Source organism: Delphinus delphis, chromosome 4 (genome assembly GCF_949987515.2).
Source record: "Delphinus delphis chromosome 4, mDelDel1.2, whole genome shotgun sequence".
NCBI lineage: Eukaryota > Metazoa > Chordata > Mammalia > Artiodactyla > Delphinidae > Delphinus > Delphinus delphis.
Window position 1 is genome coordinate 71,007,605 of NC_082686.1, and position 19,210 is coordinate 71,026,814.

Genomic DNA, 19,210 nt, shown 5'->3' on the forward strand with positions numbered 1-19,210 from the left:
TTGTATTTTTCCAGTAAGTATTTTGTCAAGAACTATGAAGGGTCTGAGATGTCACCCTATTTGTAAGCTAACAAGTTAGCTTGCCAGTTTCACGGATGCTGGCAGGATACATGAAACTCATAAGTCAGAGACAAAAGACTTCAGTAGTCACAGCAATATCAGCAGACAGATCATAAGCCCAATCACACAGGGCAATGCAGAGAGGGCAGGAGATGCCTGCACATGTGGTAGGTTGTGGTACAGAAAAGGAACCCTGAGGGTAGGGAACCCAAATCTTTTAAGGACAGTAAGTCTACCTGACCTCCATGGCAAGGAGACGTTATGTTTATTATATCAGACAGTAAACAAACCTGACTTTTGCTCAGGAGGGAAATACTATCTCTAACCTTCAAGACTGTTTGCTATACAAATATTTTGGAAAAAACAGTGAAGAACAAAGGAGAGTCAGTACCTCTGCTAACAACACAGGCAGAAACATGAGAGACCCGTTAAGAACTGTCTCCTAATGAGTATTACATACATATACTGAAAAGTTTCTTTCCTTTTTTTTTCAATAAATTTATTTATTTATTTATTTTGGCTGCATTGGGTCTGTGTTGCTGTGCGTGGATCTTCTCTCGTTGCAGCGAGCGGAGGCTACTCTTCGTTGTGGTGCGCAGGCTTCTCATTGCGGTGGCTTCTCTTGTTGCAGAGCACAGGCTCTAGGTGCACAGGCTTCAGCAGTTGTGGCATGCGGGCTCAGTGGTTGTGGCTCGCAGGCTCTAGGCACGCGGGCTTCAGTAATTTTGGTGCACAGGCTTAGTTGCCAGGGAAGTCCCTACAGTCAAAAGTTTCTTATCCAACCTTGTCTTCCAGCCACCAGTTCCCCTCCTCAGAGACAAGCACTTCTCTCAACTTTTTATGTATCTCTTCAGAGATATTCTATGTACCTACAAGTGTGGACGTGTGCACACGAGCACACATACACACGTTTTTTTTTTAAATGGTTGTGATTAGGGATTTCCCTGGTGGTCCAGTGGCTAAGACTCCGTGCTCCCAAAGCAGGGGGCCCAGGTTTGATACCTGGTCAGGGAACTAGATCGCACATGCCGCATTAAGAGTTCACATGCCGCAACTGAAGATCCCACACGCTTCAACAAAGATCCCACGTGCTGCAACTAAGACCCAGGGCAGCCAAAAAAAAAAATGGTTGAGATTACATACACTGTACCTTGCTTTTTTCAGTTTTCTTAGGGATGATTTCATTTTGGTCTAATTCATTCTGGCATCTGCATAGTAATCCATTGCAAAGCAGTATTACTAGTCCCCCTAGTGATGGACATTTGCTTCCAGGCTTTTATTATTACAAACAATACTGTAACAAAACAAGTTACACATATATCTTTGAGTACATCTGTGAAAAATGAAATTGCTAGGTGAAAAGTACATGCATTTTTAATATTTATAGATATTGCCAACCTGCTCTCCAAAGGCTACAACTAATATAACTCCCACCTTTCAATATAAAAAAAGGGCCAGTTTTCTCATACCAGCCTATAGCACCATTGTTGGCCAACAAAAATAGGTTGAATTTTTACCTATAAACAGGACTTCCAGACATTACTAGTGGACTTTTCAATACCGCTTATGTTCAAAATTAAGTTTCTAAAGCTTAAGTGTGAGGTAGTGTTATACTGTGGAATGCACACCTAAAAGGGATGGATAAAGGACCTAGTTCTGACTTTCCCACTGACTGACACCATGAATGAGGCTGACCAAATCACTTAATTTCTCTGGGCCTCAGTTTTCTCATGCTTTAGTTAGATGACCCTTTAAATCTAAAATGTGTGTACATTACTCATTACTCAAAATTCTAAAGGTTTTTTTCTCAAAAGAAAATTATTTCAAAAGGAAAGTTTGCAAATAAGAACAACATCATATTTCACATTTAAAATTTTTAGAGAAAAGTAGGACATTTTTTCTTGTTCACATAGCAGCATTTACTTATCCCCCATATACTCTCAAAAGGTCTTCGCAGTAAGCCATTTCAATGAGACCAAGACAGCACAGACCAAGAGAACAGCAGGGTACTAAAGTCCACTGCCACCCTCCCTATCTGTATGTCTATTTTCTCCTTCTCTTTTTGTATGTACCTCTCTCTGGTTTTAAACCATAGTTGGTTCCAAAAACACATTTAGAGTAACATTTAATTTCTGTATAATTCAAGAAAGAATGTTTTCTTCCCTTGTGCTAATTCTTTCAAAATTGAAAGTATAAAGAAAAAGCAGAAAACCATTTCCCTTCCTCCACATTTGAATAAAAAAGGGGGAAAAAAGGTGACAATCACACAAGAAGCACCAAGCAATGTTCATTTTCATATATATATACATATATATATATAACCTGACTAAAGAGTTGATTCTTCTTTTGAAAATTTTACACTTATTGCCTAAGTAACAACAAATTCAAACGCTCAAGTTTTTTTCCTTAAAGAACCTATAAATATTAATTATTCAAAAAACAACACAAAATTTTAAAAGTTCATTCTACTACTTAAATAAAAGAAAAATCTGGGCATTCCCTGGCAGTTCAGTGGTTAGGACTCTGCGCTCTCACTGGCAAGGGCCCAGGCTCGACCCCTGGTCAGGGATCTAAGATCCTGCATGTTGCCTGGTACAACCAAAAAACTAAATAAATAATCTTTTTAAATAATAGTTTCATCGTAATTTTTGGTGGAGATACATATATATATATATATATATATATATATATATATATATATATATATAAAATCTTCAAACTCTCTATTACTACTAGGAAGTGGATTACCTCCCAATTACAAATCTGTATAATCAAATGATTCCATATCTTGTATAAATATAAAATCACATGAAATTTTAAAAATATGACTTCAAAACATACAATGTATACTCTAAGATGAAGCCATGTCTCTGAGCTACCAAGAGTATAATAAGAAAAAAAAATTTTAAAGGCATAAGTATATTTTGTATAGACTCTTCCCAATTGCTGATTTAAACTAATTCACGACTTACCATGATAGCAAAACAGGATAAAATCCCACTCAGAGGCCGTCGCTCTCCAACACCAGTGCCAGCTCTAGCTTGTTGAGCACCAGCCAAAGAAGGTGGGTAAGTAAGAGGTCTCTATACCATGGCTCATACAAAGCTGCCTGCCTGCAAATCCACCAGTGGTAAAGCACTCAGGAAGCAGGACTACAAAAGCCGCTCGCAAGAGTGCGCCCTCTACTGGAGGTGTGAAGAAACCTCATCGTTACAAGCCTGGTACCGTGGCACTTGGTGAAATCAGACATTATCTGAAGTCCAGAGAACTTCTGATTGGCAAACTTCCCTTCCAGCCTCTGGTGCGGGAAATTGCTCAGGACTTCAAAGCAGATCTGCACTTCCAGAGTGCAGCTACTGGTGCTTTGCAGGAGGCAAGTTAGGCCTATCTGGTTGGCCTTTTTGGAAACACAAACCTGTGTGCTATCCATGCCATAACAATTATGCCAAAAGACATCCAGGGCTTCCCTGGTGGCACAGTGGTTAAGAATCCACCTGCCAATGCAGGGGACATGGGTTCCATCCCTGGTCCGGGAAGATCCCACATGCCCGGGAGCAACTAAGCCCGTGTGCCACAACTACTGAGCCTGCGCTCTAGAGCCTGTGAGCCACGACTACAGAACCTTGCGTGCATACAGCCCATGCTCCGCAACAAGAGAAGCCACTGCAATGAGAAGCCCGCTCACAGCAAGGAAGACCCAACACAGTCGAAAATAAAATAAATTTATTTTTAAAAAAAACTTAGCTGTTAATTGCAGAAAGGATTTATTCATTAAAAAAAAAAAAGACATCCAGCTAGCATGCCGCATATATGGAGAATACATGCTTAAGAATTCACTATGATGGGAAACCTTTCATTCTTCTAAAAAAAAAAAAAAAATCCTCTTCTTCCTGTCACTGGTAGTTCTGAACATTAGATATTTTTTTCCCCTGGGGTCCAAAGGTACTTAAGTATATGATTGCTAGTGGAAAAATAGGGGACAGTAATCAGGTATTGGCAGTTTTTCCATTTTCATTTGTGTGTGATTTTTTTTAATGATTTAATTTTATTTATTTTTGGCTGCATTGGGTCTTTGTTGCTGCACACAGGCTTTCTCTATTTGTGGCGACCAGGGGGGCTACTCTTTGTTGCGGTGGGCGGGCTTCTCCTTGCAGTGGTTTCTGTTGTGGAGCATGGGCTCTAGGCGTGTGGCCTTCAGTAGTTGTGGCACATGGGCACTAGAGTACAGGCTCAGTAGTTGTGGCACGAGGGCTCAATAGTCGTGGCTGACGGGTTCTAGAATGCAGGCTCAGTAGTTGCAGTGCATGGGCTTAGTTGCCCCACTGCATGTGGGATCTTCCCAGACCAGGGCTCGAACCCATGTACCCTGCATTGGCAGGCTGATTCTTATCCACTGAGCCACCAGGGAAGTCCCTGAATTTTTAATATAAATGTGGGGACATAAAGCATTAATGCAACTCAGAATGTTTCAGTGAACAAGTTTCAGCAGTTCAACTTTATTATAATCATAAATAAACCTGTTAAATTTTTCTGCAAAAAAAATCTCATTCAGAATTTAATACTAAAACCTCACTCATAATAAAAAAAAGAATCAAAATAAAACTACACTGAAGTACCATTTTTTAACCTATTAAACTTTTAGATTTTTGCCAATCTAATAACACATTACGCTGAAGAGGCTGATGGGAAATAAGCACTCAATCATTGCCACTGTACACCCTAATGAGGAGAAATCTGATGATAACTACTATCAAAATTACAAATTGACTCAGTAATTCCAACGCCTGGGTATTTTTCCCACAGATACATTCATATGCTTGTGAAATGTGCAGAAGGTTATTCACTGCATCATTATTTATAATAGCAAAATTTTGGAAACAAATTAAATGTCCATAGATAGGGAACTTATTAAAGGTGGACTGAATTGTGTCCCTACAAAATTCATATGTTGAAGTCCTAACGCCCAATGTGATGGTATTTAGAGATGGGGCCTTTGGGAGATGCTTAGGTACAGACTGGGGCCCTTATGATGAGATGTGCCCTTACAAGAAAAACCAGAGAGCTCTCTCACACCTCTCTCTCAACCTCTCTCTCTCTCCCCCACGTTCCCCCCACCGCCATGTGAGCCCACAGTGAGAAGCCCCCCCAGCCCACCCCTCTGCCATGTGAGGATACAGTGAAAAGAAGGTCATCTGCACACCTGGAAGACACCCTCACCAGAACCTGACAATGCTGGCACCCTGATCTCAAAACTTCCAGCCTCCACAACTGTGAGAAAATAAATTTGTTGTTTAAGCCATCCAGAGTACAGTATTTTGTTATGGCAGCCTGAACTAATATTACATACATGTATGTGTGTGTGTGTATGTATGTATACACATACATACACACACACACACATAGTATGATATCATTTGCGATACAGTTAAAAGTGGGGCAAATGTATACTGTATTTACTTAATTCTTTTTAAAAAAATCTCTGAAAGCACACACAGGAAGCCAAGAGTGTGTACCCTCTATTTTTAGGTGGAAGGAGTCCTGAGCAGGTGGAGGATCGGGTGGAAGGAAGATTTTCATTACACACCTTTTAATATTTTTTTGGATCAAGTGAACATATTACCTATTCCCCAAAATTAAATTAAAAATACTTTTCATTTATGTTAGTTATAATGTGAAACATCTACAAAATTGTTAAACAAGTAATTCTTTATAGAATTGAGGGTATAGGCTCAGGCAGTATATTAAAAAGGCCTCTATCAAGGTTAGGAAACCTGTTCCAGAAGCAACATTGGTGGCATTTCATCTCACCATTTATATCATTTTCATTCTGTCCCTTTCTTCCCTCCCTCACTCCCTCTCTCTCCCTCTGTCTCTCTTTGCTATGTCCTTTTTCTGTCCCTGTTTTCCCTCCTGTTCCTTTTCTTTTTCTCTCCCTTCGATCCCTCTGACTAAGGTTTCCAGCTACAGCCAGTAGCAACCATAGACTTCAGTCTACCCCTCCAGGGACCCTCCAGCCAACCTCAATAGTAGCAATGGAAGCAAACCACAATGGCAGCCAAACTCAAGTACAGGGAAACTCTAGGTGGGAAATCATGTTTTGTTACAATACCTTATTAACCAAAAAGAAAATCCTTTCTTTCACCAGCAAACTAAACTACTCTATAAATTGTCCTAAAACCCAGATGGTAATGCCAAAACACTAATGTGACTGTTTAATCAGGCAATTTCGTTTTAAGTTAAACCTGAACAAGTCTGGACACAAATCATTTTATTAAACAAAATCAGTACAGTGGAAGATTCTTAGCTAGGGAAGATTTTCCCTCTCTCAAAGTAGTATAATTTACATCAAGAATATTCTCCACTATTTCCAGAGTTCAGAGTGCTAACCATTACACCATGGGCCCTGCTATCTCTACTATATTCAAAACCAAAAACAAAAGACATAATTTCCCACAAGTCTATTTGATGGACAATTACCTCTGGGACCTAAATTACGTGACTTATTCAGAAAATACTAAAAAAAACCCTAATTTGTATGTTCTAACATTAAGTTGTTTGCATAGTTTTTTGTTTTTTTAAATATTTATTTATTTAGGCTGCACATGGGATCTTCATTGCAGCATGTGGGATCTTTTAGTTGTGGGCATGCGGACTCCTTAGTTGCGACATGCATGTGGGATCTAGTTCCCCAACCAGGGATCGAACCCGGGCCCCATGCATTGGGAGCGCGGAGTCTTACCCACTGGACCACGAGGGACTCCCGTCTTTGTATAGTTTTAATACAGTATCACTTCTAGGAAAATATGAACTCAAATGGATTATATTTAAACTCGTAAAGCAAAAATATAAGAAATCACAGTATACCATAACAAACCAAAATCTTGTTCAAGGCTTGGTAGAGTTCTCACTAGATTTCTGGAACAGTATTTTACTGTTTTCAGTTTCATGCCTGTAAGTTGTCTTTCCCTTGTTTTTATTATCATCTGTAGCAGATTTCAGATAGGAAAACAAAATCTAGGCTACAGAAATATATATCCAACTTCCCTTTAACCCCTACAGAGAAAAAAGCAAACATTTACGACTTCTTCTTCAAATCAACCTCAAAAGACGTGGTAAAATCTCAAAGACAGCAAACATTAGGTTATATTTAGGCAAATGTCATTTCCCCATTTGCAAATGGGTACTTTTCCCTGTAACAGAGTATTTAGAGTGGAAGATACCAGGTCTGACCACAAAAATTATTTCTATACTATACATTTGCAGACTTCTACCCATTTACTGAAATGCATACTATCTGATGATGAGGAAAAGAGATCTGTTTGTTAACAGAGGTTAGCTAGCACAGAGCCCCAAACAGGAAAAAGCAGGCCCATCATACACCCCAATTTGCTTCCCGGTTCCTCCTCTGGGTAGTTCTCATCTGTCCATTTTAAATAAACAAGTGGCAGATTTGCAGATTTGAAAATTTTTCTGAAAGCTGACATGAAGAAAAATAATGGAAACACACACATTTCATAAACTTTGAACGTTACTATGAAAAAGGAAGAAGGATCTAGAATTAAGGAATCTAAAAAGAAAAAGAAATCTATTTTTATTTTAAACGGTGAATATAAATCGTATGAGTATAAATTACTCTGGAAAGAAGAAAATGTAAGGCTAATCTAATAAATTCACATCTCAGCTTTGGTTTTTAAAAAGTCTGTCATGACATATTTTGCAAATGTAGTTGAGGCTCTTCCCTTTTTTGATTCTTTTTCATGACCCTCCCAAACCAAGCCTTGGGGTCCCTACTTTCATTGTTCTGAGAGCACACGTTAATTTGGAATTAACTAACAGAGGGCTTCACACATGGTAAACGCTCAAAAGTATTTGCTGCATGAGTTAAAACACTAGTAAATGATGAAACCACCATGTTCTAAACTAATTATTTATCAATAATTATTCATTCCTTTAGAGAGCTCATCTATTTTTAATACCTTTACACAAATAACTACCTAGGAATAAAAGTTCTTTCACTTACTAGGTATATAACCCTGGCCAACTCATTTTGATTTCCGTTTTCTTCAACTGTAAAATGGCGATAACAACACCCTAGATGCCCTACCTTCGTCCAAGAGGATTAAATGTGATAACAGAAGTGAAAACATTCTGGATACTACAAAGGCAATTATCTACATTTCTAATGCACCGTATCTCTAAGGTCACTTAAACATTCTGGCAACTTAAGCTGAACATACCTAGAAACAAATGCATCATTTGGCTCCCCCAAATCTGTTTCTCCTTCAGACTTTTCAAAGTTTTATATCTGGATAACTGAAGTCAATTTTTACTTCCTTCCCTCACTACTACCTTCTACCCAATCACCTAATCAACCACCAAGGTCTGTCACTCTTCCTCTAATGATTTCCTTCTTTTCCAGCCTACTAACACCTTCCCTTTATTAGCTCATGTCTAGGTCACTGCAACTAATCTCCAAGTAGCTCCTCTTATTCCCCAACAGTCAAATTCAGCCTCCAACTCTCCGCTTTACTTCCAACTGTGTACTTGTCAAATCTATCTCAATCATAGACGACAATCTTGAGTCCATTCATACTAACATTTACGACGGGCACCTTCTTGCATGGCTTGCATTGATCCCTACCTGCTGGTATTCACACCTTTGTGTGGGCTGAACCTCATCTTTCTTCTAATGATTAGTGAAAAGTGATGTGACTTCACTTCCATGCCTAGGTTATGAAATACTGTGACTTCCTTCTTGCTAGCACTCTCTTCTCACTTCCTCACTCTGAGGAAACAAGCTGCCAAGTAGTAAGATGCTACGTGGAGAGGCCCATGTGGCCAGGAACCAAAGGAGACCACCAGTGGTCATTTCATGAGGAACTGAGGTCTGTTTCCAACAGGCCAAAAGAACTGAATTGTGCCAAGAGCCACAAGAATGAGCCAGGAAGTGGATCCTTCCCAGCTGAGCCTCAAGATGACTGTAGCCTTGTGGAAGACCCAGAGCCAGACCACCCAGCAGTGCTGCACAGACATTACTGACCCACAGACACTGTGAGACAAAAAAACGCTGCTGTTTAATTTGGGGATAATTTGTAACACAATAATAGATAACACACTATCTCATATATTTCTAAATAAACTCCAGGTGGATTAAAATTAAACATAATTAATTATAATTAAACATAAAAACCACTAAATCATCTTAAAACTAAATGAAAACAAATATTCATAAAAATAATTTTCTATTATTTCTAATATTTTATATTATTCTGTGCTGAAAGTAATTTCATCAAGAAATTGAAAAGATGGGAGTTCCCTGGCAGCCCAGTGGTTAGGACTCAGTGCTTTCACTGTCATGGCCCCGGGTTCAATCCCTGGTTGGGGAACTAAGATCCGGCAAACCACGTGGCATGGCAAAAAAAAAAAAAAAGTGAAAAGACAACCCACAGAACAGGAGAAAATATTTGCAAATCATATATCTGATAAGGAAATTGTATGCAGAATACATAAAGAACCCTTACAACTCAAAAAAAAACCCCCAAAATCCAAATTAAACATGGCCAAAGGACATCAACAAAAAGTCTACAAATAATAAATGCTGGAGAGGGTGTGGAGAAAAGGGAACTACACTGTTGGTGGCAATGTACGTTGGTGTAGCAACTATGGAGTACAGTACAGAGGTTCCTTAAAAAACTAAAAATAGGGGCTTCTCTGGTAGCACGGTGGTTAAGAATCCACCTGCTGGGACTTCCCTGGTGGTGCAGTGGTTAAGAATCCATCTGCCTCCTGGGTTTCGGCACCAAAAAAACAAAGAAAAACAAAAAACAAAAAAAGAATCCGCCTGCCAAGGCAGGGGACACGGGTTCGAGCCCTGGCCCGGGAAGATCCCACATACTATGGAGCAACTAAGCCCATGTGCTACAACTACTGGGCCTGTGCTCTACAGCCCGCGAGCCACAACTACTGAACCCACGTGCTACAACTACTGAAGTCCATGCACCTAGAGCCTGTGCTCCGCAACAAGAGAAGCCACCGCAATGAGAAGCCCACGCACCACAACGAAGAGTAGTCCCCACTCGCCACAACTAGAGAAAGCCCGCGCACAGCAACGAAGACCCAACACAGCCAAAAATAAATAAAAATAAAATAAAATAAATTTATTTTTTAAAAAACTAAAAGTAGAGTTATCATATGATCCAGCAATTTCACTCCTGTGCATATATCCGGAAAAGACAAAACTCTAACTCAAAAAGATACATGCACCCCAATGTTCACAGCAGCACTATTTACAATAGCCAAGACATGGATACAACCTAAATGTTCATCAACAGATGAATGGATAAAGAAGATGTGGTATATATATACAATGGAATACTACTCAGCCATAGCCATACAAAAAAATAATGCCATTTGCAGTAACATGGATGGACCTAGAGATTATCATACTAAATGAAGTAAGTCAGGCAGAGAAGAACAAATATCATATGATATCACTTATATGTGAAATCTAAAAAAAGATACAAATTAACTTATTTACAAAACAGAAATAGACTCACAGACATAGAAAACAAATTTATGATTATCAAAGGGGAAGTGGGTAGGGATAAATTAGGAGTTTGGGATTAACAGATACAAATTACTATATATAAAATAAACAACAAGGACCTACTGCATAGCACAGGGAACTATATTCAATGTTTTGTAATAACCTATAATGGAAAAGAATCTGATATATATATATATATATATATATATATATATATATATATATATATGAGACATTTGCTGTATACCTGAAACTAGCACAATATTGTAAACCAACTATAGTTCAATTAAAAAAAAAATGGCCAAAACCTCTGAACAGACATTTCTCCAAAGAAGATAAGACAAATGACCAATAAGTACATGAAGATACTCAACGTTATTATTCATCAGGGAAATGCAATTCAAAACCACAATGCACCACCACCACCATTTCATACCCACTAGGATGGCTAAAACCAAAAAGACAGACAATAACAAGTGTTGATGAGAAGGTGAAGAGATTAAAACCCTAACACACTGCTGATAAGAAGGTAAAATGGTGCAGCAGCTTTGGAAGATGGTCTGACAGTTCCTCAAAAAGTTAAACAGGGGCTTCCCTGGTGGCGCAGTGGTTGGGAATCCGCCTGCCAATGCAGGGGACACGGGTTTGAGCTCTGGTCCAGGAAGATCCCACATGTCATGGAGCAACTAAGCCTGTGCACCACAACTGCCAAGCCTACGCTCTAGAGCCCATCAGCCACAACTGCTGAGCCCATGTGCCACAACTACTGAGGCCTGCACACCTAGAGCCTATGCTCCACAACAAGAGAAGCCACCTCAATGAGAAGCCCGCGCACAGCAACGAAGAGTAGCCCCCGCTCACTGCAACCAGAGAAAAGCCTGCGTGCAGCAACAAAGACCCCAAAATAAAATAAATTAAAAAAAAAAAAGTTAAACGGTTACCATATGACCCAGCAATTCCACTCCCAGGTATATATCCAAGAGAAATGAAAACACATGTCCACACAAAACTAGAACACAAATGTTCAAAGCAGCATTATTCATAATAACCACAAAATGGAAACAACCCAAATGTTCATCAACTGATGAAGAGATAAGCAAAACATGGTATATACATAAGTGGAGTATTATTCAGCCACAAAAAGGAATAAAGTAACGATATATGTGACAACATTTATAAACCTTGAAAACATTATGCTAATTAATTTTCTAAGTCTGCAAAGCCAAAGCCCAGGGTTTGAACCACAGTCGTTACTAAATTTCAACCACTCCCTAAGACATAACCTGAAATCTCCATTTTTTAAAACGGGATAGTAGAAAATTACAGGTAAGCAGTTGAATTTACAGCTCTCAAGTTCCAGAGAGAGCTGCTGAGGCCATGGAAAAGACTGAGATAACAAACAGAAAACATGAGCTTAAGAACAGAAGATGATGAAGTATCACACCAGCTTCTAAAGGAAAAGAGCCAACCAAAGAAATGAAAAAGGAGCAATTAGACGACAGTTAGAGCAATAAAGGAGAAACCAAGAGAAAGTAATGTCCAAAAAGTCAAGAAAAGAATAATAACAGATACACTTACAGAGATATCAACTGGAATAGGAATCTAAAAACATTCATCATTTTTTACTCATATCCTTGGTAAGGACAGAGCCAACTGTCATGGGTTGAGCAATAAATGAGGGCTAAGGAAATGGAGGCAGTTTGAGTGTAAACTGTTTTTAAGGGGAAAGGATTTAGGTTAGTTTTCATTATTGTTGTTGTTTTTAAAGTCTAGAGCTTTGGGCCTCACAGGAAGAAGCCAGGGAAGAAGGAGCAATGCAGGACAATGGATAAAATTGTTTGATCAGTGTCATAGAGGACAAGGGGATAAATTCGATTGAGAGGTAGGCTGAAGGATTAGCTTCGAACAAGCCTCATTTAAGTAAAGAGATATGTCAGTATGTAAATGCAGTAATGCGTTATATATCTGCATCCTTGGGGAAGAGTTCCACATAACTGAATTTTCCAGATACTTAAGCATTTAAAAAAAACTTTTAGCTATTTTCCTTGAAATTGTTCACCACTGTATCTTACAGTTCTTTGCTTAAACAGACTGTGCTTTCCTGGATGACTTAAGGTCATTGTAACTATGATTATATTACTAGGAAGTAATACAGCTTAGTCTGCATGTTAACTTTTCAAACCTTTGACTGTCCTATGCTGTCAGCTGCCATTTCCTGTTACACTTCCCCTGATAACTTTTTTCATTTGTGCGTCCAACAGATTCTAGTTTGAAAATTATATAACCAGTAAATAATACCCTAAGTAAGGGATAATAGGGTCCTGAATCAAAGTATAGGAGTAAAGTATATGGCTTTATGACAGTGTTAAGAAACCTGTTTCACTTTTTAATTCAATTAAGACTGGGTTTCAAAGAGTTGAGGATGTCAGAAGACTCACCTCTGGCTACATGAAATATTATTTTATCTTGCTTCCTTAAGTCATATCAAAATAACCCTGCTAAGTTATTGATAATTTTATATGGTTAGTCTTAAACCACAAAAGAAAAAGCATCATGCATTCCAAAAGTGAGCCTAGACATCTCATAGTAACTAAATACACTTTCCTGTCATATAATCACTTATCAATAAAAAGTTATAATCTTCTACACTTTGTTTCTGTGTGTTAATATAGTCCTGCATATTTCACATATATGGATATTATTTGTGATAAATGTATATCCTTCATGAAATCTTGACTTTAATCCCTTTCAAATTTCACAACTACAAACAGCACAAAAGCTAAAAAGAACCGAGAGCTAAGCACACAGGCAGTCAGTTAACCAAAATTTAAGAATTCATTCCTATAGTTCCAATACCATGAGATATTCCAATTTCATTCATTCTTAAGATTCTGAATAATCCAGCAATTCCACTTCCAGGTATTTATCTGAAGGAAAGGAAAACACTAACTCAAAAAGATATCTGGACCCCCATGTTCATTGCAGTGTTATTTACAATAGCCAAAACATGGAAGCAACCTAAGTGTCCATCAAATGGACAGTGATCATTGGACAAAGAAAATGTGGTATATATACACAATGGAATATTATCCAGCCATAAAAAAAGAAGGAAATCTAGCCATGTGCACCAACATGGATGAACTTTGAGGGCATTATGCTAAGTGAAATAAGTCACGGAGAAGAGACAAATACTGTGTTATCTCTCTTACATATGGGATCTAAAAAACAAAACAAAACTCATAAATATATAGAACAGATTGAGGGTAGCCAGAGGGAGGGGTGGGTGAAATGGGTGAAGGTGATGAAAAGGTACAAACTTCCAGTTATAAAATAAATAAGTCCTGGAAATGTAATGTACAGCATGGTGACTACAGATACCATATAGATACCGTATACTATATCAAACATTTGAAAGTTGCTGGGACTTCCTGGTGGTCCAGTGGTAAAGAATCCACCTTACAACGCAGGGGACGCGGGTTCGATTCCTGGTCAGGGAACTAAGATTCCACATGCCGTGTGGCAACTAAGCCCACATGCCACAACTACTGAGCTGGTGTGCCTCAACTAGAGAGCCTGCGTGCTGCAAACTACAGAGCCCACGCACTCTGGAACCCACGCACCACAACTACAGAGCCCATGCGCCCTGGAGCCTGCGCACCACAACTAGAGAAAGGAAGCCCCACGCACCACAACTAGAGAGAAGCCTGTGTGCTGCAACGAAGAGCCCGCACGCCTCAATGAAGGCCCCGTGTGCTGCAACTAAGACCCGACGCAGACAAAAATAAATAAAATAATAAATAAATAATAAATAAATATTTTTTAAAAATAAGAAAGTTGCTAAGAGAATTCTCATTAAAAAAAATTAACTCTGTGTGGTGACAGATGTTAACTAGATCTATTGGGGTGATCATTACACAATACATACGAATATCAAATCTTTATGTTATACACCTGAACCTAATATGTTACATGTCAAATATTTCTCAATTTGGAAAAAAAGATTCTGGATGGTTATATCCACCTACCCTTTACATATCAAAAACAAAAAATAAAACTGCCATTGCTTCTCCAGTACTCACTTCCTGTTCCTTCAGTTTTTCATTCATATCAATAAAAATTAATAAACGTAGAATCTCTCAAAGACAGAGAGGTGTGAGTGGCCTGATCGAGTCAAACTGAAACATCTCACTAGTTTAGAGTTTCGGAGGCACTAGCAGTTGTACTTTTGCCTCTGTATTCAGATTATTTATGTACATCTCTCCTTCTAAATCGCAAACACCATGAGGGCAAGAATCTTTTCTGACTGAATGATTCCATCCATCACTGGATAAACATGTTTTGAGCACCTAGCATTTGCTAGCCTCCGGAGAGAGCTGAGTTCAACAGTCCCTACCCTCAACAAGCAAGGGAGGCAGACTTATTGTAAACAAATTACAATATAGGAAAAACAAAAGTGAGTATAGAATCAAATCAGAGAAAAAATTAGCTCTAGAGTCGTGGAGGAAGTTCAGGGATACATTTATGTGTTCTCCAAAAGGCCTTCAATAAATACCTGTTGAATGAATGGACAAATGAATGAATTAAATATTGCTAATAAAGATGAGACCACAGGTCCAAATGAAATGTTATTAGTTACTTCTGAAGTTAGTGAAAAAACGTCATCCTTCAGCAACTGTAGGAATGCAGACTCCAGCACACCCCGACCTCAGGCTATCACCGTGGAGAAAGAGCCGTACCTGTACTGCCAGCCTTTGGCACTGCCGCCTCGGCTGCTGCCGCTGCTGCTGTTTCCACCCCCACAGCTGCTGTTGCTGCTGCTCTTGTTCGGGGTCACCGCGGTGGCCAGGCCCTCCAGCCTTCCTTCGCTCTCGGAGACTTTCATTGTTGACACTGGTTCACCCCCCTGCATCTTAACTCCAAGGTCCATTTGCCCTTCTTGGGCGGGAGAGAACAACTCTGTAATTTTGTAAGTGATAAGATTTAAGATCTGATCTGAAGGTGATCCCAGTTGCTAAACCAGACGGCGGCTGGAGTAGTAATCATCAAATGGTCCAGGGGAGGAATGCAAGCATTCCCCCTGAAGGAAAACTTTTAAGAGGAGAGGGGTAGCGATGAGGACAGATGTCCTTTCAATATATATCTCCTTCCGGGCAAAAGCAAGGAGAAAAAAAATCACCCTGCCAGAGGATTTGGTGGCATGCTCAAAGGAGAAGCAGGAGCAGCGTGGGGAGGTCGCGGACTCTAGCCAGGAGTGCTGGGCGAAGGACGGACCACGGACGGGTACCCGCGGCCTGACCTCTGCGCTGACGGACTGACCCGCCGCGCTCCCTCTGCTCCTCCGGCCGGTCCTCAGCGGGAGGATTCGGTCCAGCCCGCTCGGCGGTTCCCACCGCAGCCCTCGAGAAAGAGCTGGAGCCGCCCGCGAGCAGCCCGGGAGGAGGGTCGGAGAAGGAGGCCGCCGAGGGCGGGACGCCGGCTCCCAGGGTCGCCTAGCCTCCAGGTAGAGGCGAGCTGCTCGGGGCGACTTCCTCCAACGCCCCCGGGCCTGGGCCCTCGACTGGGTTCCCAGGGTCGGGACGAGTCCCTTGCCCTCGCTCTAGCCCGAATGTGAAAGCCACAGCTGCAGCCACCACCCCACCCACTGCCCCCAGTCTGGTCACCCGCCCGGCTGCTCTCTCCCCCCCACTTCCCTTCCGGAGTAGTGTGAGCTCACTTCCCCCAGAGCAGAAGCCCCCGGCGCCATCTTGGAGCAGGGCACGGGGCCCTGAAGGGGGCGGAGCCTCGGCGATGGCTGTACTGGGGCGGCGGACTCCGAAGAAAGGGAGGCGTTGGGCAGCAGAGGGAGGAGGCGGTGGGACAACCAAGGAGGGAGAAACAAAGGAGTTAGTGCCCTACTGGAGGGTGACTTCCGGCCTTCCTAACCCGAGCCAGGCCGTCCATTTGAGGGCCCATTTCAGTCATTTTAGGAAGAAAGCTTAGAAAAATAATATCATTTCTACACGGAATTACAAAACCATTTCTTCATTTTAGTTATTTCGGAAAAAAAAAAAAGCATGATATTGGCATAAGGCAAATCAGTGTTATAAATGAAAAAGAAACTGTCCTGGAAATTAGAGCTCTCGGTATCAAAGTATCAAAGTATTCCTTCTAACCTCAGACAACTCATTCACCCTCCTTAGACCTAGATTTTTGCATTTGTAAAATAAGAGTGTTTAGGTGATTTCTAAAGTCCCTTCTAATTGTAAATAATAGTTTCTAACAATTGAATGTACACCATATGTGAAACACTATGGCAGAGGCAAAGAAGTGTTACTCAAAGAAAGTAAATAAAGTAATAAAGTAGATACAGATATATAGGTAATTAAGGCCATGAGGAAAATAAAAGGAGATGATATAGAAAATAAGCAAGATGGAATAGAGAACTTACTTTAGAAAGAACAGTTGAGGAAAGTCATCTATGAGGAGATGGCATTTAAAGTGAGAGAATAAAGAAACGTGAGGAAGCTAAGGGAATAGCAAGCTTTACTTATTTTGGGAGATGAGAGACCTGGGACCTGGAGCATGGTGAATAAGAGAGTGGTGTGAAATGAAAGTGAAGAGATAGGCAGAGAAATTTGGATTTTATTGTAAGTGCAATGGAAAATCATTGAAAATTTTAATAAAGGAGGATTGTGATCTGACCTATGTTTTTAAAAGATCTCTCTGTTCTTTTCAGCAGATGGTGCTGGGACACTGGCTATTCACATACAGAAGAATGAAATTGGACCCCTACCTCACACCATACACAAAAGTTAACTCCAAGTGTATGAAAGACATAAATGTAAGAGCTAAAACAATAAAACCCTTAAAAAAAAACATAGGTGTAAATGTCCACAACCTGGGGTCAGGCAAAGCCTTTTGAATACAACATCAAAGCATAAAAGAAAAAATAGATTGGGTTTCATGAAAATTAAAAACATTTGTTCTGTAAACCATACCATCAAGGAAGTAAAAAGGCAATCCATAAAATGGGAGAAAAATATTTGCAAACCATATATTTGACAAGCGACTTATATCCAGAATATGTAAAGAGCTCTTACAACTCATTAATAAAAAGATAAATAACTAAATTTTAAAATGGACAATGGAACTGAATAAATATTTCTCCAAAGAAGATATAGCAAAGGTCAATAACTACATTAAGAAGTTCTTAACATAGTTACTAACCAAGGAAACAGAGGTCAAAACCACAATGAGGTCTTCCCTGGTGGCGCAGTGGTTGAGAGTCCGCCTGCCGATGAAGGGGACACGGGTTCGTGCCCCGGTCCAGGAAGATCCCACGTGCCGCAGAGCGGCTGGGCACGTGAGCCATGGCCGCTGAGACTGCACGTCCGGAGCCTGTGCTCCACAGCGGGAGAGCCCACAGCAGTGAGAGGCCTGCGTACCGCAAAACAAACAAACAAACAAAAAAAAAAAACCACAATGAAAGAGAGCTTCACACCCACTAGGATGGCTACAATCACAAAGGTAGAGAAGGGAATTCCCTGGCAGTCCCATGGTTAGGACTCCGTGCTTTCACTGCCGAGGGTGCGGGTTCAATCCCTGGTCGGGGAATTAAGATCCTGTAAGCCATGTGCTGTGGCAAAAAAAAAAAAAATATATATATATATATATATATATTATATGTCTGTGTGTGTGTATATATATATATATACCTTTTACATATATAAATATATACCATTTATATATATAAATTTATATATATAAAAGGTAGAGAGCAACCAAACCAATGTTGATGAGGGATGTGGAGAAATTGGAACCCTCATACACTGCTAGTGGAAATGTAAAATGCGGTTATATCCGCACAATGGAATATTGGTTGGCTATAAAAGGAATGGAGTGCTAACATATGCTACAACAAAGATTGACTTCAAAAGCATTATGCTAAGTGAGAGAAGCAAGAAAGCAAAAGCCACATATTGTGTGATTCCATTTATATGAAATGTCCAGAATAGGCAAATCTGTAGAGGCAGAAGGTAGATTAGTGGTTGCCAGGCCTGGGAGGAAGGAGGAATTGGGAGTGACTGCTAATGTGTATGAGGTTTTTGAGGGGTAATAAAAATGTTTTAAAATTAGATTAGTGGTGATGGTTGCACAATCTTGTGAATATACTAAGACCCATTTAACTGTATACTTTATTTTTTTAAAATATTTATTTGGCTGCACTGGGTCTTAGTTGTGGCATGCGGGATCTTTAGTTGCAGCATGCGGACTCTTAGTTGCAGCATGTGGGATCTAGTTCCCTGACCAGGGATTGAACCCGGGCCCCCTGCATTGGGAGTCTTAGCCACTGGACCACCAGGGAAATCCCTAGCTGTATGCTTTAAACAGGTAAATTCATGGTAGGTGAATTAAATCAAAATAAAGGTATGTTTTAAAAAACAAACTCTCTGGGCTTCCCTGGTGGCGCAGTGGTTGAGAGTCCGCCTGCCGATGCAGGGGACACGGGTTCGTGCCCCGGTCCGGGAAGATCCCACATGCCGCGGAGCGGCTGGGCCCGTGAGCCATGGCCACTGGGCCTGCGCGTCCGGAGCCTGTGCTCCGCAACGGGAGAGGCCACAACAG

At 40.4% G+C, this 19,210-nt stretch overlaps 1 protein-coding gene across 1 annotated transcript in view; it reads right to left on the bottom strand.

Moving 5' to 3' along the window:
* Positions 1-16,225, bottom strand: part of OSBPL11 (oxysterol binding protein like 11) — a 98,730-nt gene extending 82,505 nt beyond the window's left edge. Inside the window, exon 1 of the mRNA XM_060010821.1 lies at positions 15,343-16,225. Coding sequence (XP_059866804.1) covers positions 15,343-15,533 — 191 coding nt within the window. The 5' untranslated portion in view covers positions 15,534-16,225. The remainder of the gene's footprint in view (positions 1-15,342) is intronic.
* Between the last annotated feature and the right edge of the window lie 2,985 nt (positions 16,226-19,210).